The 22,188-nt window shown below is 51.6% G+C and overlaps 2 protein-coding genes across 2 annotated transcripts in view; one reads left to right on the top strand and one right to left on the bottom strand.

Annotated features, from left to right (window-relative positions):
* Positions 1-18,559, top strand: part of smtnb (smoothelin b) — a 55,891-nt gene extending 37,332 nt beyond the window's left edge. The window contains exons 12-21 of the mRNA XM_047016714.1: positions 8,646-8,834; positions 9,851-9,926; positions 10,277-10,309; positions 11,860-12,039; positions 12,302-12,364; positions 12,473-12,542; positions 12,687-12,860; positions 13,103-13,229; positions 13,372-13,523; positions 17,051-18,559. Of these exons, the coding sequence (XP_046872670.1) occupies positions 8,646-8,834; positions 9,851-9,926; positions 10,277-10,309; positions 11,860-12,039; positions 12,302-12,364; positions 12,473-12,542; positions 12,687-12,860; positions 13,103-13,229; positions 13,372-13,523; positions 17,051-17,207 (1,221 nt within the window). The 3' untranslated portion in view covers positions 17,208-18,559. The remainder of the gene's footprint in view (positions 1-8,645; positions 8,835-9,850; positions 9,927-10,276; positions 10,310-11,859; positions 12,040-12,301; positions 12,365-12,472; positions 12,543-12,686; positions 12,861-13,102; positions 13,230-13,371; positions 13,524-17,050) is intronic.
* A 346-nt stretch (positions 18,560-18,905) lies between these two features.
* selenom (selenoprotein M) lies at positions 18,906-21,405 on the bottom strand. The gene is made up of 5 exons (XM_047016710.1): positions 21,104-21,405; positions 20,261-20,296; positions 20,125-20,159; positions 19,872-19,950; positions 18,906-19,572 (listed from the first exon to the last, which is right to left on the bottom strand). Exons 1-5 carry the CDS (start codon positions 21,197-21,199, stop codon positions 19,348-19,350), a joined length of 471 nt encoding a protein of 156 aa, XP_046872666.1. The 5' UTR covers positions 21,200-21,405; the 3' UTR covers positions 18,906-19,347.
* Positions 21,406-22,188: the final 783 nt, after the last annotated feature.

Raw genomic sequence — 22,188 nt, 5'->3', positions numbered from 1 at the left:
GCATACGCACGCTCTCTCACACACACACACAGATTGAGACACAGATAAGACTGGTGTCTCACACAAGCTGACAGTTACGGTTAAATAGAGAGCGAGTTCATCCACGTTTCATCAGGAGATGTTTGATTGCTTGACTGACTGACTCTCGCCAACACAAACAGGTACTGTACATGTCAACGCTGCTCTTACTGTTTTAGCTTTGAGACTAAATCTGTCAAATGTTTATTGGTTCTAGGTGTTTCTCTGACCAATCAGGTTGTCCTAATCCCTTAGGATATAGCATGGTGAACACATCAGTCATCCGAGTTTTAACTTGGCATCATGTCCACTGTCATAGCAGTCAGGAGAAAGGACTGAACCTGACAAACGTGACATGTTGCCAGTGTGTGGTGGTCTGCAAAAGCCTGCTAGAATCACATGCTGCTTTAGCACCTCAGGTCTGCATCTGGGCGCCACAGTGATTCAAAACAAACATGTTTGTCCTGCGCTGGCACCCACATTGACTTGTTTTCAGCATAAGCAAGCGCATAACTAGTATTTCTACGCTTACATTTGATGAATTTGTGGGTGTTTGCAGTGTGAGAGTAGCCTGGCAGCCAGCCCAACTTCTCCCCGCCCACAAAAAAATTTGGTCGGGAAGTTGGGTCTGGAGGGTCTCGTATTGGGGACAACTACAGAAAACCAGAATCGGGACGGACCAATGAAATTGCCAGGGCGGGCTTTATACGATGATGCACAGATGATCAACAGTAACGTAATCAACAACGTCACGAAAGAGCGCTTGGGTTGAATTCATTTTCAACAAACAACATATTACGTTGCTCTGATTGGTTGTAGGTCTATCCAATTGAGCGAAGAGGCATTTGTTTTACGAGTTCGGTTGAAACACGCCCCATAGTCACAGCCCAACGGACAGTTTTCAGACTCATATTTTGACTAGAATTAGAGTATGACAACGTCAGGCTAGTGTAAGAAACTGAGATGGGGAAAAAATCTCTCTTCCTCTCCTCTCCTTCCCCCGTCTCCCTGTCCCTCTCCCCTCCCCCCCCCCCCCCTCTCCCCCTCCTCCCTCTCCCTCATTACCCAGGCCATGGAAATAGCCTGGCTAATGAGATTGTGAGAAGTTTTGCTGGCAGACGTATCACTCTAGGTTAGCATCACCCAGAGGAGGGCAGGTCTGGGGCCAGAGAGGGCGCCACCCGCCTGGTCTGGGGCCAGAGAGGGCGCCACCTCCTGGTCGCTCCTGGAACATCAGGGGAGTGGGAGAGTTAGTTTTGGGGTGTGTGTGGTGGCTGGGGGGCTATATATGGTACGAGCTGTTCAACAACAGTAACTGTGAGTGCTCCGGGAAAAAAAAACGTCCCTTGTTTGGGATGATGGCGTAATCCGAGATGAGAGATAGTGGATTTAACTGTGTTCTTAAGAGTTCTTTTAATCAGTTTTTATTGCTGTTGGTTGGCGGAGCGAGCAAAATCTCTCAGATCTGCTGGGGTGGTCTCCAGCTGCTCTGGTGGTCCCCGTTCCCCCGGTTCTTATCAGCGCTCTCCTCCCTGTGAACCGTTAAGGACGCCCCGCTAAGGAGAGCCACACAGTTTGGGATCGAGGCAGAATAGAGGGCTGGTGTGGTAGTGACACATGCACTCAGATATCGTAGGTACAGATATGTTGGTGTTGCGTATGTGTGACTGGAATCCTTTGATGCATGTGTGTCGAGTGAAGGTAGTTCAGACAGACGGCTTGTTCCTCACGGAAGATAAATCACAGAAAGGGGCCAATCAGGAGAGGGCGAGGAGAGACAGACAGAGGGGTGGAACACCAGGAGAGAGAACAAGAGAGAGGCGCTGACTCGTCGTGGGGTCAGCTTGATTGATAAGTCAGAATGTGTGTACTGTGTGTGTGTGTGTACTGTGTGTGTGTGTGTGTGTGTACTGTGTGTGTGTGTGTACTGTGTGTGTACTGTGTGTGTACTGTGTGTGTACTGTGTGTGTGTGTGTACTGTGTGTGTGTGTGTGTGTACTGTGTGTGTACTGTGTGTGTGTGTGACAGTAGGCTGAGACTTGCTGCTTCAGGGTTATGGATGCCCGTTCTGACCCTGGTCTGGTCTGAACACAGCTGTGCCCACCTGTCTGCCTCACGTCCATTCTGTCCACTGCCTGTCTGCCCGGGCCATAAATCCCATGTCTCAGAGTCCGGGGTGCAGGAGAGAGGGTGGGTGATGACAGCCAGCCAGGGGCCTCTGGCTGAGCCCACCAGAGGGGCTCCGTGGGGCCCTGTTCTCTGACCCCCTGACAGCCTGCCAGGCTGGGTGGACCTGGTACGGACCCCAGGACCTCCCCGCTGTCGGCGCAGCCTGGGGAGACACACGGGGCGTCACTGCTGCAGTCTGGTCTGGTGCCTATGGGAAGGGGACTGCTGGTTTGGACGCATGAGACCAAGTGGTGTTTTTCGGGGGTGAAACCAATCCGACACACTGGTTGTACGAGTCATTTTCATCTGGAAGGAAATGCCCGGCCTCTGTCTACTTGGTACCTGTTTTATCTCTGTGTTTATGTACGCTTGTTCTCTTAAGTGCATTTAGCCATGACAGGTGTGTCTGTTTGGAGAGAGAGTGGGGTCAGTCTGAAAGCCCTGTCTCATTACTGCCATGTCCAGGACAAAGCTGCTGGGAATATTCTTAGCAACACTCTTGTAAATAGTTGAAGAGGCCGCCAAGCGCATCGTCACTTATCTGATACGGACGCAATTAATGTCCGTTTGAGTCAAACAGCTGCTTTAGATTCACACTGAAACCACCAACACACAGATGCTAGTAGAAATCCACATGTACGTAGATTAAGACTATGTAGAAAGTGTCTCTCTGTTCCATGCACTGTGGACTAAAAAGACTATCGGTAATATCTGGTTGAAGGGAATGCCAATTTCATTCGCATTATTTCGTGAACAATGCCATACAGAACATACTTTAAAATGTTATTCATTTAGCATACCTTTTGATCCAAAACAACATGCTTGTAGTGCAGTTACTACAATGTGTTCAGTGTGTTCAAGGCCAGAAGTGCGTCGTTGGAACAGTGTCACAGTGCTTATCGCTACAGCACATGAACGCTGACCCTGTTCAGCGCTGCGCGGCCTCCTGTAAACACACAGCATGCCACACATCTCAGAGCCTTCAGCCTGACGCACCGAGCTCTCAGGGCACGTCAGTGAGGAGCAGCTGGCACCATCTCCTCTGGACTGACACCGTGTGGGGATGCATGCACAGCCAGGCCAGGGATCAACGCTCCGATCCAGGAACCCTTCACTGTGCCAGGGACAGGTTGGACCAGGACCAGGGTGGGCCAGGGTCAGGACCAGGAAGGACCAGGGTCAGGACCAGGGTCAGGAGCAGGGTGGGCCAGGGGCCAGGAAGGACCAGGGTCAGGACCAGGAAGGATCAGGGTCAGGACCAGGGTGGGCCAGGGTCAGGACCAGGGCCAGGGCCAGGGTCAGGACCAGGGTGGGACAGGGTCAGGACCAGGGTGGGCCAGGGTCAGGGCCAGGAAGGACCAGGGTCAGGACCAGGAAGAACCAGGGTCAGGACCAGGGTGGACCAGGGTGGGCCAGGGTCAAGACCAGGGTGGGTCAGGGTCAGGGCCAGGAAGGACCAGAGCCCAGCTCCCCCTCGTAGCAGAGATATCCTGGAGCTCTCTGGAGGGACTCTCTCCAGTCCCTCTCTCTACAGTCGGTTCTCTGTGTGTCCCTCCGTGATCTCTCCTGCAACCCCCAACCTTTCAACTGCTCTCTCTCAGGCAGGTGTGACGGTCTGGGCTTTGTCAGAAACGCTTTTAGGGCAGTAGAACTCCTGCAGCCTGCCCGGGGCTCCATCCTAAGACCCAGTTGCCTGCCAATCGAGGTGTGAAGGACAAGCTCTAAATAAAAGGGGGAGTTGAAAGAGTTTGGTGGGCGGAGGGGGGGGGGGGGGGGGGGAGTTGAATTGTTGCCACCAGCAACCCTCCCCCCCCCTCCGCCTCGGTCCCTGCCTGGCTCAGTGGAATAATGGCACGGCCAGTGATAAATAGACTCGTCCACGGCACCTGAAAAAAAAAGGGGGTCGGGGCCTCCGCTGCCTTGGAAACGGAATTCCGTGCATGCTCATTGGCTGTCACGGCTGGGACACTGAAGAGGGCAGATTTGTTGCGAGTGTATAAAGAGCGAGTGTTGCTCCGGACCGCGTCCCCAAAGAGGCACAGTCGCCGTCCTGCTCTCCTCTCACAAACCGTTTCCAAGGGGGGGGGGTTCTCCCAATTCCCACAGCGCCTGATCCAGTTCTCCTCTAAACTCGATTGGATCCTGATTGGGAGGAAACAGGAAGTGAGGCGGCCGGACTTGCGGGGTGACAGAGGACTGTTAAGACGTCAGCGGCGACTCTAGCAGCCATGCCTGGAGTCCACCTGGACTTCCTCCCGGCCTCCGAGCCACCGGGGGCGCTGTGCGGTCCGGACAGCCCGTGTGCCGACGCTGGTCTGGAGGAGGCCATCGGGGACCTGCTGGCCCAGGGGGAGCACGAGGAGGAGGAGGAGGAGGAGGGAGGGGTGTGTGGGCTGGAGCAGAGACTGCGCTGCGCGGTGGGGGAGATCCACACCGACATGCAGGCCTTCGGGAAGCGGGTTAACGCCAAGCTGGAGGAGGCCTCGGCGCGGGTTGCCCCCCTGGCCTCCGCACTGGCCGGCCTCCAGGAGGAGAACCTGAGGCTGAGGATCCAGCAGGAGAGGCTGGCCCGGCAGGTTGAAGCCCTGTGCCTGGCCCTGGGTCTCCCCGAGCCAGCGGCTCCTCCACCCCTCCACCAGGACACCCCCTCCGGCGCCCCACTCCACCCAGACCCCCGCCCCCGGGACACAGAGGGGACGCCCAGAGAAGAGTGGGGGCCGGAGCACACAACGACTCCCGAGGCTCTTCGAGAGACGAAGACCGTGGCCGTGCCCCACCCCCCCACCTTCGCCACACGCCGCTCTTCCTCCACCTCCTCCCTGCTGGGGGTCGTCTCCCGCAGCAACAGCCTGGTACCGCTCAACCCTCCTGACGTGACGCCTATCCCTCCTAACCTTCCTGTTAGTCCTCGAGTGTCTAATCAGAGCAGCTTTCATCTGTCACGTCCCTTTAATGTGGAATATGACCCTTTAAAATGGTGTGGCCATCTGAGGTTTTGATTGGAACCTGGTTTTGTTTATGGGAGTGATTGATCAGTTTACCTGCGTGTTTAGTTTCTTTCATAGGCGGGGTTTATCTCTGGGCTGTTGGACCAGAAAGAGTCTTGTGGTTGGGTTGCCAGGTATGCAGTATTAACCCTCCTGTCAGCCGTACGTGCAGTGCTGTCCTCTCACGCTCTAACCAGAGGATCAAATGTTCCAACGGCAAAACGTTTTCATCTATTGTTATCCCACATCATCCCCTCTCCTCCCGGATCAGAGCCCGACCATCTCTCTCCCTTCGCTCTCCTTCCCCTGCCGGCCTCTAGCTCTCAGTGACCGTTTCTGTTTTTGTGTGACAGAATCAGAGTGTGAGTTTCAAGATTTAATCCCAGCGTTACTGGACCTCTGGCAGTGCTGTTATTGTGTGTGTGTGTGTGTGTGTGTGTGTGCGTGTGAGAATGTGTGTCTGTCGGGGAAAGGGACACACTTCCTGCTGTGGGAGGAAGTGACTTGTTTGTCAGCAAGCCTGAAATCTCCATGACTCTTCAAACAGCTCCCAACTTCTCCCCACGACTCCCCATCGTGTCTGGCTGCTAGACAGTTTGTTTTTAAAGACTCAACACAAACAGTCTGGAAGTCTCAGAGCTTAGATAAGTGTGTTAGATGAGTGTGGGTCGAGTATTTCACTGCAGATCGAGAAGTCGCAGGTTCAAATCTCCCCCTTCACCGCCACCACATGCGTGTCTTCTAAATGAATACATCATGGAACAGTCTGGAAGTGTGAGGGCTTTGAGGAACCGTTCCTGCCAGGGGCAGCCAGTGCTGAACAGAGGGTGCTGTACTGCAGGGAAAGTGGGTCAGCTGTGTGTTGTGACTGGGTGCAGAGAGTAGAACCAGCGAGCTGCCAGCTGAAGAGACTCTTATCATCAGACCCTCTGTCTCTTTCTAACAACTAGACAGCTTGATGCCAGCACAGATAGAACCAACACTTACGGCTCTCACACACACACACACACACACACACACAGGCTACACACACACACACACAGGCTACACACACACACACACACAGGCTACACACACACACAGGCTACACACACACACACAGGCTACACACACACACACAGGCTACACACACACACACATACAGGCTACACACACACACACAGGCTACACACACACACAGGCTACACACACACACACACAGGCTACACCCACACACACACACACACATACAGGCTACACACACTAGTTAGAGGGTGAGAAATACATCTCTGATCACACGCACACACCGAGTCAGTACATGACTAGTTTGGGGCTAGCAAATGAGACGTGACAGTAGGTGATTGACATGGCTAAACTCTGTCATCTGTTTAATGCGCGGTCGAAATGACAGGCTTTGCACCTCTGATACGAAGCACGCTCCGTTTGGAAAGAGTGCACAGGAGGTGAGGGTTGCCAGGCCGGTGGAAAGTTGTTGCCATGGCGGCCAAGCTGCCAGGACAGGGGAAAGCAGGGGCTCTGTGTGGGAGTGTGGAGGACATTCTGAGGGATATCTGGCAGGTATGTGTGGCTTTACCTTCTGTTGTCCTGCTGGACAGAAGGACAGAGTCCTCAGGGTCAGCTGCTGATGCTGTCTGTCAGCCGGCACGGAGGGGAGGGAGGGTCTGCTGTTACAAAGCTGCTGTTTTCCACGCATGCATGATGACCTTACTTGACCCCTGTCCACCTGTGTGGGTTAGAGACAGGAACGATGGAACGTTGACAGTTCTGGCGTAACCCAGTAGGCGGGGACACCGAGACACACACACACACTTAACACACCGAGCATGCATACACACACACACAAAATTAGAGCCACAGAATGTGTAGTGGAATACAGGCAAATGTACTGTGTCTTTATAAAGACAGGCTTCCCTTTCCGTTGATGCTGAGACAGTCCAGCTTTAGGAGGAAAGGGCCTGTCTGTGTCTCAGCTTTAGGAGGAAAGGGCCTGTCTGTGTCTCAGCTTTAGGAGGAAAGGACCTGTCTGTGTCTCAGCTTTAGGAGGAAAGGACCTGTCTGTGTCTCAGCTTTAGGAGGAAAGGGCCTGTCTGTCAGTGTTTGCAGGCCGGCACAGCGTCCAAATAACATTCCTCTGCGGTCAAGTGGTTCTCACTCCAGCCTGACCCCCGGGTCAGAACCAAGGGTCCAAACCTCCAGAGCCAAAGTGCTGCTTTGATCACTCCAACCCCCTCGGAAATGGGTCGTGGCTGGGTGGCTGGGGGGCTGTGGGGCCGGGGCTGGGGCCGAGGCTGATCTGGGCCTCTCCTAGAAGGGGGAGACTAGAGAGAGGAGGCTGGTGGGGACAATGCCAGCTGTCTGGGCTAATTCTGAACAGGGGCTCAATTACAATAAAAGCAGTGAAGTCCTAAGCATGCTAACCTCTGTAGTCTACAGCAAGCATGTGGAGCCAGAGGATGATATTTTTAGAGCTGTTATCTAAAGACTTTATGGCCACTTAAAATAAACAGTCAAATAGCCAGTGGTATCTTCTGGAGTACAGTGCTGTTTATGTCCATGACTCATCATGTGTGTCCGCCTGTCAGCAGTGGAGGTATAGAGACTCAGTCCTGCTCTCTCTCTCTCTCTCTCTCTCTCTCTCTCTCTCTCTCTCTCTCTCTCTCTGTCTCTCTCTCTCTCTGTCTCTCTCTCTCTGTCTCTCTCTCTCTCTGTCTCTCTCTGTCTCTCTCTCTCTCTCTCTCTCTCTCTCTCTCTCTCTCTCTCTCTCTCTCTCTCTCTCTCTGTCTCTGTCTATCTCTATCTCTATCTCTCTCTTTCTCTCTCTCTTTCTCTTCCACCCCCCATGTCCGTGCCTCCCTGCCTGTCAGCGGGCCTCAGTGTGTCTGTAAACACAGCTGTTCATGTCTGGTGTGTTCAGGTCTGGTGTGTTCAGGTCTGGTGTGTTCAGGTCTGGTGTGTCCAGGTCTGGTGTGTTCAGGTCTGGTGTGTTCAGGTCTGGTGTGTTCAGGTCTGGTGTGTTCAGGTCTGGTGTGTGTGCTGGCTTCTTCTGTGGTATCTGTCCAGCTGTGGAGAGGTGGGTGGAGGGGTGTGGAGGGGTGTGGAGGAGTGTGGGTGGTGGAGGGGTGTGGGTGGAGGGGTGTGGGTGGTGGAGGGGTGTGGGTGGTGGAGCTGGGTGGAGGGGTGTGGGTGGTGGAGGGGTGTGGGTGGTGGAGGGTTGCTCTGCCTGCTACTGTGAAGCCTCAGCTAGCTGGCTAGCTGCTCGGGTCTGGCTGAGGTCTAATCCCTTATCCTTCCAAGGTTGTTTGAAATCCTGATCCCTGTGTTTAACATAATGTGTTGAACGTAACCAGTGTATCATTTTTTATTTGTCCCAAAGGAATGTAATACAGCCCCCTAAATGTCCCCATGACTAATGTCTCTCTGTGTGTGTGTGTGTGTGTGTGTGTGTGTGTGTGTGTGTGTGTGTGTGTGCAGATGGAGACCGAGCCGGTGATGGTGTCAGAGCCGGTGTTTGCCTCGATGCCCTCGGTGCAGGTGGCCTGCCAGGCCCCCGTCATCCCCAACGGATCATCCAGCTCCCGGCCCAGAGCCGAGGAACTCTCCGGAAAACTGACGGAAGAACAGCTGGCCGCCATCGAGGATGAGGAGGTCCTGGACAGAATGGTACCCACTCCATCCTTCACTTCCTCCATCCCTCACTTCCTCCATCCCTCACTCCCTCCCTCCTTCACTTCCTCCATCATTCACTTCCTCCATCCCTCACTTCCTACATCCTTCACTTCCTACATCCTTCACTTCCTCCATCCTTCACTTCATCCATCCCTCACTTCCTCCATCCTTCAATTCCTCCATCCTTCACTTCCTCCATCCCTCACTTCCTCCATCCGTCACTTCATCCATCCGTCACTTCCTCCATCCCTCACTTCCTCCCTCCCTCACTTCATCCATCCGTCACTTCCTCCATCCCTCACTTCCTCCCTCCCTCACTTCCTACATCCTGCACTTCCTCCATCCTCCACTTCCTCCATCCCTCACTTCCTACATCCTTCACTTCCTCCATCCTTCACTTCCTCCATCCTTCACTTCCTACATCCCTCACTTCCTCCATCCTTCACTTCCTCCATCATTCACTTCCTCCATCCCTCACTTCCTCCATCCGTCACTTCATCCATCCGTCACTTCCTCCATCCCTCACTTCCTCCCTCCCTCACTTCCTACATCCTGCACTTCCTCCATCCTTCACTTCCTCCATCCCTCACTTCCTCCATCCTTCACTTCCTCCATCCCTCACTTCCTCCCTCCCTCACTTCCTCCATCCTTCACTTCCTCCATCCCTCACTTCCTCCCTCCCTCACTTCCTCCATCCTGCACTTCCTCCATCCCTCACTTCATGCATTCACCCACCCCTTCTCTTCATCCATTCACTTCATCCGTTCATCCATCCTCCACTTAATATTCATCCTTCATCCATCCTGCCTACTCAGTTTTTTTTGCTCCAATCCCTAATTTGTGGGCCGGTGTTTTCCTCAGCGTAAACATACACACTGTGTGTGTTTATTCACCCTTTTAACTGTGGAACAGCGTTGTGGTGTGTCTGGGAGGGGCTGGAACAGCGTTGTCGGGGGCGACATCTCTCATTCCTTCCATCTGTGACGGCCGTGTTGTTTGTTTTCCCACAGCTGGACGAATCCAAAGACTTTGAGGAGAGGAAGATGATCCGAGCGGCCATGAGGGAGCTACGCAAGAGGAAGAGAGGTGAGGCCAGACCAGACCTGTCCCCCACCTTCAGGGGAAGTCAAACATCTTCTCTCTCTCTCTCTCTCTCTCTCTCTCTCTCTCTCTCTCTCTCTCTCTCTCTCTCTCTCTCTCTCTCTCTCTCTATCTCTCCCTCTCTCTACCTTTCTCTAGCTCTATCTTTCTCTCTCCCTTTCTCTCTATCTCTCCCTCTCTCTCTCTCTCTCCCTCTCCATCTCCCTCTCTCTTTCCAGTCGTTTAGTTATATCTGTGGTCTCCTCCCTCTCTAGCTACATGAGTGAGCCCTCTCTCCCCCCCCCTCTCCCTCCCCCCTCTCATGTTTTCCTCTCTTCCCCCCCTCCTGCCCCCAGAGGCCATGCTGGGCTGTACCCAGGAGGAAATAGGTAGGACAGGTTTGTGTGGCGTGTTCATGGCGTGTTCATGGCGTGTTCATGGCAGAGTGAAGCCGTGTGTATTCGTCTTGTTGTTGTTTTTGTGTTCCGTCCGTGCCTGCCTGCATCGTCAGCCTGTCACATTCCGTCATCGTCAACCGCACCTCGTTAAAGTCGCCCTTCCTTACAAACGTTACCTTTCAACACTCTGGGCTTCCTGTTCGTCAAGCTCATTGAGCGCGGTGGCTCGGGCTGTGGTTGGCGGTGAGGGACATGTCTACACTTCCCGTTAACGTGCATGAGCCTGGATGCTGTGAGAGAACCCCTACACTCACCTCCCCGGCCACGTGTGATGAGGGTGTTCGGGGGGCGGGGGTGAGGGGTGAAGGGTGAGGGAGGGGGGTGAGGGTGAGGGGTGAGGGTGGGGGGGTGAGGGAGGGGGGTGAGGGTGGGGGGGTGAGGGAGGGGGGTGAGGGTGGGGGGTGAGGGAGGGGGGGTGAGGGTGGGGTTGGGGGTGCGAGACATCTGGGCACATCTGGGGCGAGGTGTTTCCTCTTCCTGGAAGCGCCCCGTCAAATTTAAGTGCAACAAAACCAGCTCAAGATAACATGCCAGGCGGTGCAAAGTGGATTTGACTTGGAAAACTTTCTTTAAATAACCGGTTGTTTACTTCAATTAAGTCACTAGATCAGCCATTTATAGTAGAAACGAGGCCAAGAAGATTTAAAATCTAACAACCACATTATCATACTTGGTTATATTTAGAGTTTTTGCAGTGTGGGATTCGGGGAGAAAGCCAGGACAATTACTCTGCATCCAGCCCCAGAAAACAGATCTCGCTAGCACTTCTGCTAGACTGACGATTTGTGTGTTTAGCTTGGTCATGGTGAGAACGCAAGGGACTTAGGAAAGAGGCCAGGTAAGACTACAGGGGGGCAGCATGGACGTTAGGATATCTCCGTGTTGGAGAGCTCTGGTTGGTCTTGGCTGGCGGTTGAAGCGATGGAGCGATTAGCCTCTTTGTTTGGGACTGTTTGATCCTCACACAGCACATGCCCACACACAGCCAGGGGTGGGCTCGGGGGAGTCGTAAACCTGCAGCGAGGCTGTTTGGGTTCAGAGGCTCTTTGACGGCGCTTTGGAAAGAATCCACCAAGTGTTGCTCCTCAAATATGACCTCCCTGTTTAGTCTGACTGTGTTGTCTGAGGAGGTGAAGCTTGTTTTCAGTTCCTCCTCCTTTCCGCTGACTTTTCACTCTTCCCCTCTCCTCCTCCCCCTCCCCTCTCCTCCCTCCCTCCCTCTCCTCCTCCCCCTCCCCTCCTCCTGCCTTCCTCTCCCTTTCCTCCCTCTCCTCCTCCCTCTCCCTATCCCTCTCCTCCTCCCCCTCCCCTCTCCTCCCTCTCCTCCTCCCCCTCCCCTCCTCCTGCCCTCCTCTCCCTTTCCTCCCTCTCCTCCTCCCCCTCCCCTCCTCTCCCTCTCCTGCTCCTCCTCCTCCTCCCTCTCCTCCTCCTCCTCCTCCTTCTCCTCCTCCTCCTCCTCCTCCTCCTCCTTTCCGTCTCAGACCAGAGAGAGAAGGAGCGTGAGACTCGTCTGCAGGAACTGCGGCAGCACCGTGAGGAGCGCGCTCAGAAGGGCCGCACGCCGGGGGCAGCAGGGGAGGTGGTGGTGAAGAAGGTGGAGAAGTCAGCTGACGGCTCAACCCTCAGCCAGCTCACCAAGACAGACCGCTTTGCCCAGTCCGGTAGGCCCAGGACTCTGGTCACATGACGCTGGTCACATGACACTGGTCACATGAAAATCTGACTTCCCCTCTCTTTCTGCTTTCCTGCCTCTCTCTCCTACTGTCCTATTGATAAACCTACTGTCCTATTGATAAATAACGCCCTCCAAAAAATGATACAAATGTGCGTTCACCTGCAGCGCCCCAGCTCCTGTTGCTGACCCTGTAGGGAGCCGCTCAAAGCCTCTCCAGACAGCTGATACCTGTTTGTTTGTGTGTCCAGATGATGGCAGCCGGTCGAGCCGCAGCACCATCATGGAGTCCAGTTACCTACAGAAGACAGACAGTAAGTTCCTCCTCCCCTTCCTCTTCTAGGTCAGGAGATGGTGGCTGGGGTCAGTGTCATGTTCGAAGGCTTGTTGTGTGATGCCTCCATATCCTGTGTTCTCCACAGAAGGATCTGTTCAGTCCAAGTCCTACAGCTTCTCCTCCTCTTCCTCCTCCTCCACTAAGAAAGTGGGCAGGTGAGTGAACAGTCCTCCGATATCTCTGGTGGCGTTAGCATTGACCGAGGCATTAAATGAATCATTATAGATAGTTTCACCTATAACCCCTCTCTCTCTCTGTCCCAGTGTGTGTGACCTATGACCTCTCTCTCTCTGTCCCAGTGTGTTTGACCGTGAGGACGATGCCACGCCTCGCGGCGGCGGCGGCGGCGGTCTGGCCGCCATGGAGCGCCGGCAGGCGGAGAAGCGTAAGGAGCTGATGAGGGCCCAGACGCTGCCCAAGACGTCCGCCATGCAGGCTCGCCGGGCAATGATCGAGAAGCTGGAGAGTGGAGGGTAAGGATCCTGGAGAACACATGACGGGGGGGGGGAGCTTACCGGATAAGTGTGTACCGTGTAGGTTGCAGAGATTTGGGTTCAAATCTGGCCTTGGCCCTTTGCTGGATCTCTCTCTCTTTCCCTTTCCTGTCCAACGATCTGATGAAGCATTTAATGCCCCAAAGATATGTATATAATTTACATCTTTAAAAAGAATGAAAAGGGAGAGCTAGTGAGGCTAACTGAGCCTTCTTCCTCAGCCCCGGGAATCAAGCGGTTGCCAAGGTGAACAACGTCCAGCGTTCCACCAGCTTTGGCGTGCCCAACGCCAACTCCATCAAGCAGATGCTGCTGGACTGGTGCCGTGCCAAGACCCGCTCCTACGAGGTGAGCCAAGCCGCGTCATCCGGGTCGCTACCTTCAACCACCTCCCTCTAAGTCCTTCTGAGGTTCACTTGTTCTGCTCCGAGGGTAGCAGCAATTAGCGGTTTATTTTCTGTGACGGTTATTTTCCTTCTGTCATTCCTAGAACGTGGAGATTCAGAACTTCTCTTCCTGTTGGAGCGACGGTATGGCGTTCTGCGCTCTGGTGCACAACTTCTTCCCAGAGGCCTTCGACTACTCCGAACTGACGCCTAGCAACCGCAGGCACAACTTCGAGGTGGCCTTCAGCACGGCAGAGTGAGTACTCCTAACGTACTGTCGCGTTTTTGGGGCGTCCGTCACACGAGCTAACCGACACAGTCCGTGTTGTTGCGAGCTGCAAGGTGGTCGACCTCCGGCGGCGTGACGGAAGGAAGTCTTAGAGGAACGTCTTCAGCGGGTGACGTTCCTGACTAGCGTGTGTATTTGTGTGTGCGATTTCACCTACATCAGCACAAAACTCTTTCTCCAAGTCAGAGGTTTTCAGCTGGGCCAGATTCTGATATGCATCTGCTGCACCGACCATTCAACACCAACAAAACCACAGCCCAACATTTGACCCCAGAGATAACCATCTTTCCTCGCTTCGACGTGCCCAAACTAACAGACCTCAGGTGTTCCCCGGTACAGCCTCTCCAGGTCATTAGTTCAACCTGAGTAACGTCAACATTCAGGCCTGGTTTAGTGGAATCCTCAGGCTCATCTGGGCTGAACTCCCCAGCCTCCCTGCCTCCCTGCCTCCCAGCCTCCCTGCCTCCCAGCCTCCCAGCCTCCCTGCCTCCCAGCCTCTCTGCCTCCCAGCCTCTCTGCCTCCCTGCCTCCCAGCCTCTCTGCCTCCCTGCCTCCCAGCCTCCCTGCCTCCCAGCCTCTCTGCCTCCCTGCCTCCCAGCCTCCCTGCCTCCCAGCCTCTCTGCCTCCCTGCCTCCCAGCCTCTCTGCCTCCCTGCCTCCCAGCCTCCCTGCTCCTCCAGGCTGGGGAGGGGAGATGAAGATCTCTCAACAGGGATCAATGGATGGATGGGTGGGTGGGTGGTGGGTGGATGGGTGGGTGATGGGTGGGTGGATGGATGGATTCACAGCACAGTGGCTTCCGAAGGTGTACTCCTCCAGATGTCTGTCTACCATTTTACCCCTTCATCAGTCTCTCTCGCTCCATCTCCTATGGTCCTTGAGGTCATGGATCACCTCCTATTACTTCCTGCTCCTCTCTGAACCTCCACTCTCCATCCATCTGTACTGAGATTGGTGGATACCCATTCCCCAAACGACCACCTGACAGGAAGTAGCCTTGACTGCAGCCCAGACCTCCCTCCTACTTACCCTCTACTCTCCTCCTCCTCCTCCTCTCTCACTCCACCTCCTCTTCTTTTGGGGTCTTGTGACCCTTCATTCTCTGACCTGTCATCTGCCAGTGTTTGTGCCACCTGCCAGTAGAACAACTGTGATGATGATGATGATGATGACGATGATGATGATGAGGGGTGATCACCACACTGGCACTGTTTCCTCCAAACCTCCTCACTGTGTTGCAATGTCACTTTCTTCCTGGGCACCACACACCCCTCTGCCTGAGACACACACACACACACACACACACACACACACACACCAACATCCCTGTGCACCACCAGTGTGTGTGTGTGTGTGTGTGTGTGTGTGTGTGTGTGTGTGTGTTGTAGAGTCACTGTAGGATCCTTGGTGTTGTTTGTTTTGTCTCTCTTGTATTTGTGGGACAAAACAAAGCCACTTCCTGTTGTTGATGTCCCCACCCCGGTCTCTTGTGTCGGTGCACAGAAAAAACGACAACAAAACAAAACCACAAATGCAAAATGGATGTCGTCCGACGATCCATTTGCCATTTTTGTGTTTTTTCTATTTGATTTGTTTCTGTGAGTGTGTGCACATATGTGTCATGATGTTCATGAAGCATGTCAACTCATGGATGCGTCTGTCCAAACGGAGACTGTAACTTTTGTTGTTTTTATTTTTTTGTGTCTTCTTTCTCTGTCTGTCTTCCTCACCCTGAACCCTTGGATTTGGCTGCTCACCGCTTTGTCTTCTCTGCCTCCCTCTTCGTCCCCACCTCCACCTCTCTCTCTCTCCACCCCCACCTCTCTCTCTCTCCACCTCCACCTCTATCTCTCCACCTCCACCTCTCTCTCTCTCCACCTCCACCTCTCTCTCTCTCTCTCCACCCCCACCTCTCTCTCTCCATCTTTTATTCTGTCGTCTTGTCCGTACCTCTTCTCTCTCTGTTGCTGTTCCTCTATCCTTCTCCCCCCTCTCTCTCCTCTCCCCCTCTCCATCCTTCTCCTCTCTCCTCTCTCTCTCCTCCCCTCTCTCCCCTCTCCCCCTCTCCTCCCCCCTCTCTATCCTTCTCCTCTCTCCTCTCTCTCCTCTCTCCTCTCTCCCCTCTCCTCCTCCCCCCTCTCTCTCCCCCCTGCCCCCTGGTCCTGGTGGGGTGCAGGAGGCTGGCAGACTGCCCCCAGCTGCTGGATGTGGAGGACATGGTGCAGATGCGTGAGCCGGATTGGAAGTGTGTGTACACATACCTGCAGGAGTTCTACCGGGGCCTGGTGACCAAGGGCCTGGTCAAAACCAAAAACTCCTCCTAAAGTCGCAGTCCTGCCGGTATTACGCTCATGGTGAGAGAAGGGGGGAGGGAGGGACGAGGGAAGGGGTGGCAAGCCCACTGAGGAATCTCTCCACGGTGCTGAGATATAACGTGGGGGGGAAGGGGTTGTGGGAGAGGGGATATGTTTGTTCCACAACAATGTGTAGCTGTGTGTGTGTATATATGTGTGTGTGTGTTTGGCCACAAGGCTGAGGTCCAGGCAGAGAGCCAATCAGTCACCAGCACATCTGGAGCTCCACACTTTAAAAGGAGCTGCAGCTTCACAGTGTTGGAGACCCAGAGCTTGGAAACTAGGTAGCTGGGAATGAGAAATGCCGGTCCCTTTGTACGTGTGTGTGTGTGTGTGTTTATCTCTCGTTGGATTTGGGATCACCAGTGTTTATCCACCTGGAAAATGTCATCATTTTATTGTACCATTGTGGCCCAGTAGGGAGTTAGAGAAGGTGCACAAAGTCCTCATGTTTCAGCCTCAGAGAGACAACCAAGTATAGCTTCATTCTGTATCCTGTCAGTTGGGTTTTTATTGGATATGCTGACCCTCAGCAGGTCCCATGGTCGAGCTCTGTCTCTCCTATCTTGCAGTGTTTCCCCTCTCCTTCTTCTTCTCTGCTCCTGGCTTGGCAGGTCAGACTATAACTAGCAGAGCCCCCCTCTTCAGAGCGCTGTCCCCAGCGCTGCAAGGCTTCTAAGTGACTATCGCCACCTAGTGGTTGGAAGCATGACTTACAGTTTAATTCTGGATCCATCAAACTGAAGATGTTTTCTGGATGTGCCCAGTTTAAATGTTTCACCTTTGACAGTTTATAGAGTTTAGTTTGTATTTAAAAGAAGTGCTTAAATGAATGTCCCAAGTTGTGCTAGGTGAGTGAGTGGGACAGCTGTGAACATGAATGAGCCGGAACACTTCCTGAACTGGCAGCCAAATGTACTTGTTTTAAGCATAGGCAAGCTCATAAATTATATTCTTGCACTGAAATTAGATTTATGCGGTACACTGCAGTAGATATATACAACAGACAGACTTTTTTTCTCTTGGGGGAGTTCTAAGGGTCCATCCCCCCCCCCCCCCCTCGCTCTCTCCACCTCCCCTCTCTCTCCCTCCAATTCTCCATCTGACTACCTTCCGGTCTCCCCCTTCTCCCCCCTTCCAGGGCCTACGCTAACTGCATGCCCCTGCTGGAGGTGGAGGACATGATGATCATGGGGAGGAAGCCAGACTCCAAGTGTGTCTTCACCTACGTGCAGTCCCTGGTCAACCACCTGCGCAGGCATGAGATGAAAGTGGCACGCTCCTTCTCCGATCTTTGACCTGGCCCCGCTGGGGTGTGGCTCACCCCGTGATCCAGAGCTGGGCCTCCACACCATCGCACCCCCCTTGCTCCCTCCCCCAAACCTAACACCCCCCCTCCACCCAACTGCAGCCAAGACACCGGGGTGTGATGCCAGTAAGTGCCACGGGGGAAAGCGTGTTGTGTATATGTGTGTAGGTATCGTGATGGCATCGGTATTTGTGTTGACTGTGGTGGAGGATTGAGGAGGATTCCCCTTCTCTGTGACACACTCCCCTCTTCTTCCAGAAAGAGAACACCAAAGTCTGCTTTTCATCAGAGCCCTACCAATCTTTCTAAGCTTAGATAGATATTTTATACTGAAACTCCAGTTATAATCCATTTAAGTGGATAGGCAATATTACTCGCGTTTTGGAAGATTCCCTCTTAAAAGCTTACATTTGATCAACTTTTGAATGCATTTTCGACGTTACCCAAGCTGTTGATAGCAATTGTGAAGCAAAAACGCTTTTCATAATGTTTTCACATTATGTCCGTTTTAACTCTGGTACTGTCAAAGGTTTCACCAAAACTGCATGCTTTTTTAAAACATATATACTTGAATTGTTAGAATTGAATTGAATTGTAGAAAGGCTCGACGCTGACTGGCTAAGCTAAAAACCAACCCCCATTGAATCACGATACGGTTGTGTCACCTGAATATCCCCACTTGTCATAATAACCTAGCGACGGAGAATCTCGAAGCCTCACTGTCTTGTTGCACGTGCCCCACCTCCACCACAGCCCGCACAACCAAGTACGTGTTTTAGAGAGTTCTTTATTTATGCTTGGGTCGCGTGTTATTAAAAGGCTTCATTAGTAGGTGTTTAGACCATACTCTATACGTTTGACGTTTTAAAGCTCAGTAAATAAGTCTAGTGCGAAATCAGTGAATAAGTAAACCTAGCCTCGTAGACTTCTTGAGTATTGTGCCCAAATGAAAGCTGACTTACAGCTCAGTCAGTTTTACAAAAGGTAAACGTAAGAGTATTGATGATTAAGGCAGAATATACTTTCGTGAATATACTTTAATGTATATTTTCTGAACTTTATCAAAGGAAGAAAACATGTTCAAGGAGAATTTTATTCCATATGTATTTTAACGGTTTATTTTTCAAGAATTTAAAAAAAATGTTGGTTGTTTTTGTTGTATTTCACTTTGTGCTTTTAGACTTTACATTGACCAATATTACTAAATTAAAATATTCCTGTCCGTCCAAGGGCTTCCACAAACTAGTGAATGCTGTACATAAGTTTGGACACATTGTCATAAAACAAGTTTCTATACAAACACAGTGAAATGTGAATTAAATTTAAACCAACTATGGAAAATCTGGACTTGTCTTTTTTTTGTTGCTTTAAATTGTTTTAAACATTGTTTTCAATGCAGTGTTTTACTGTGCCCTGCTGTCCACTTTTACTAAAGAGGAGGAAGCTGTGCTTTACATTTAGCAGACGCTCTTATCCAGAGCGACTTAGAGTAAGTACAGGGACATTCCCCCCGAGGCAAGTAGGGTGAAGTGCCTTGCCCAAGGAAACAACGTCATTTGGCACGGCCGGTAATCAAACTGACAACCTTCAGATTACTAGCCCGATTCCCTAACGGCTCAGCCACCTGACTCCCTTTACTTTAATAAAGATCTGAAAGTCAGTTTAGAAATGGCACAGATACAAAGAATAATTTGGGTCATTTTTATTGTAACATCAGTTATCACACACATCATTCCCTCCACTGCGGTCCTCCTGAGTGATAAAACTTCTGCCACCAGAACACGGGTCATCAGCTCCAAGCCAATCAGAACGATTTACAGCCTGGAGCGTCATTCAGTTTCCCAGTAAACAGGAAGTCATAAGCACACATGAGAGTTGAGCGGAGACGATGACTCCGTAAGACACCTGACATTCATCGTAAAAACAAACAACAACCCAACACAGCCCTTGAAACAAACAACCGAACAGATTCTAAAGAAACGTCTTAACCGTGAGCCTAGGGAGGGCCAAATCTGTGCTTCTGACCTTATTTTAAGTGCTGAACCAGAACCTGCTTGGCAGACATTTTAACCCCCAACCTCTGTTGCGGGCTACAATGACGAGGCTTGTCTTCGCTAGTTGAGAAGGGGCTACAGGTCAGAATGCCCGTCCTCAGGCCCTACCTCTGGAGAGGCGCTCTCTGCGGGCGGGGGTGAGGACGGGGTCTCCTCGCCGTCTTTGAAGGGGCTGTCTTTGGCGGGGGAGAAGCGGAACTCTTCCGGGACCTCGTCTTCCGGCTCGGCCTTCTTGTAAAAGCCCAGCTGGCCCAGGAGCTCGTTGATCTCGGAGCGGGTCATGTCGGACAGGCCGATGCGCTGTGCAGGGCAGACACATTCATCTCATCAAATGGATGCGTGTAGCCATTTTTACAAGCTTATCGCAGACGGCCTCACATCTCTACGCCTGTAGAACTGCACCTAAACCAACCCTCCAGGTCTCCTCCTTATACAGAACCGTCACAACGGCTTAACCACTGAATCTGAAACCATTTTATATTCAAACCATTTGAGCAGACAATCTGACCTAAACCGACACACAGAAACAGTGCACGTAGAAAGTAAAGCAGTAAATCACATCTCCGCTAGCAGGCAGGCAGGGGGAATACAGGACTTACATCCAGCTCCTCGTAGTAGTGGTTAAGGAGGACAAGTTCAGGGTCGGCTCCAGGGATGTGCTTCATCACCAGATTGTGGCTGGAGAGGTCAAGGTTCACCAGGGGAGATGTGGACTGTGTGTATGGTGAGCTATGGGGCACCCTGTGGATGGTGTTTTGTACACAGACGACAGACACAGTCACGTTTCTATCCTAGTTCTAAGTGAGCATATGTTTTGTGTGCTCCTATTTGACTGCATTAGGAAAAGGATACTAAAGAGGAATATCCTGGTTGACAAAGGCTTTGACCTGTGGAAATAAGTTAATGATTAACAACACAAAGCACAATACTTAAATCTAAAACAAAGAGACTGTATTTATTATGGTATTGTAAAGCTAAAGGGGCTTACCTCTCTCAACCTGTTCAGCTGTCACCCACCACATGACTGAGGGAGAGAGTGAAAGATAAAACATAATGGGGAAACAGTGAATATTAAGTGTACACAAGTGAATGTTCCACGTGAACAGAATTAATGAGTCGCTCTGTGGAAGCCTGATAATGGCTATTCATTTGAATCAGGTGTGTCGGAGCAGGGAAAAATCTCAAACGTACAGGACAGTGGGCACTGAGGACCAGGATTGAAGGCTACCTTAAAGTACAGTTTTGTGGAATGCCCGATAACCCGGATGTGAATTACTGTACAGAAACCAAGAGGTGGAAGGGATAAAGCTGTAAAAACTATCCTAGGTGTGATCCATCAGGGATGCCCTGGGGGGCTACGTGCTACACGGTCTCTAATGAATGTTTATTGCCAGGTATGCAACTTGAGAACTTCGTCTCATTTTACAGACACGTAGCCATAACACTGACCTATTCTCATCATGAAGACAACGGATTTCCGTGGTTGTTGGTTAGTTTCTCTGATAAATACGGAATCTTAAATACTTCCCAAACTAATTGGATATTGTTCGCTTAGTTTAGATCTTTAAAAAGTAATGCCAGGCCCGCGCACAAACTGGATGGAAAAGAAACTGTAGTCATAGCTATATGATTGCAACGACATGGATGCAGTCCAGCTACTTGAAAACCGTTACTAACGGTTTTCAAGATACGTATATAAATATTTTGAATGTCCAACCCCTATAGAAGCAAGCATACCAAAAAATGATCTTTCCTATGTATTAACGTACCATCTTAAATGTAAGATTACTAGGCAGACAAAAGAAACAGAACGCGTTGTAGGTTACCTTACCTCCACCTTTGCTTTTGCGAGACCATCCAGTTTCTTCAAATCTACATCATAGGCCGACAGACAGTGGAAAAAACTAGCGACGACGAACCACCACATGGTTTGTCCCTGCTTTGCGTAGGGCGCGCTGAAAGCCCGGTTCTCCTTGCTTGTTCAGGTCCTCGACTCGACCTGAAAGCAGGTGTGGGTATGATGAACAAATTGTAGCAACTGGCCTTTTAGTCTACGCTCTAAGGTGATGCTCGACGATGTGATGTCCGGACCTTGCCACGTCAAACGCTTCCTATTTACGTCGGGAGAGGGAGGGGGGAAGGGGGCGTTGCTCATTGGTGAATTGCAACCGGTGAATTAAACAACCCTCGGGTGAGAAACGAAAGAAGTGTTTCGCCCAATTGGGATTTTAATACCCATAGCGTTTTGTTAGGTAGGCTACAGTAGGCCTACCACCTTCAACAACAACAAAAATCCAATGGAAACATCCGGGATACCAAGAATAGGTAAGGCAACCGAGACTGAATGCAATTGAACCATCTCACTTCTCCGAGAAGGGTCCAACTGCTGAAATATGAATTCGGTGGTGTTTACATTTCAGTAGGCTAAGCTATTAAGTATTCAATGCCTTTTAAAATTCAAAACATTGTCACTGATTTGCTTCCCTACTAGAATATTGTTTCACATCCAGATTTTCAAATGTTGCTCAATTTCCGTGGACGCCTTGAGTTATTCAGGAACCTTGTCCGCTGCCTTGGGGTTAAGCGGCACTTCTCTACACTATCACTAGGAGGCACCAATACTTCGTTACGTTTAGATTAACTGTGTTTTACTCGGTGCTGTGGACCTAACCGACGGAATCGGTTGCATAGTCTTCGTATTTTGAAGGGCATAGATTTACATTGTAGTTTATCGTTAAATCGACGGCGGACGCTGACAACATATGCATACCTTTCAGTACGCTACTAAACAGATGAGGGCGGACAGGGTCGTGTGAATGATTTGTTTATGAAATGCATGTCGCCAGTGCCAAAAGTAGAACATTGTAATACTCCACTTAAAGGAGCACCTGCTCTGTGAATGCCGATGTTTTGATA

This window comes from Hypomesus transpacificus, unplaced genomic scaffold, assembly GCF_021917145.1.
Source record: "Hypomesus transpacificus isolate Combined female unplaced genomic scaffold, fHypTra1 scaffold_42, whole genome shotgun sequence".
In the NCBI taxonomy this organism is placed as follows: Eukaryota; Metazoa; Chordata; class Actinopteri; order Osmeriformes; family Osmeridae; genus Hypomesus; species Hypomesus transpacificus.
Note: the sequence above shows the minus strand (reverse complement) of the source record. Positions and strands in the feature narration are given on the sequence as shown.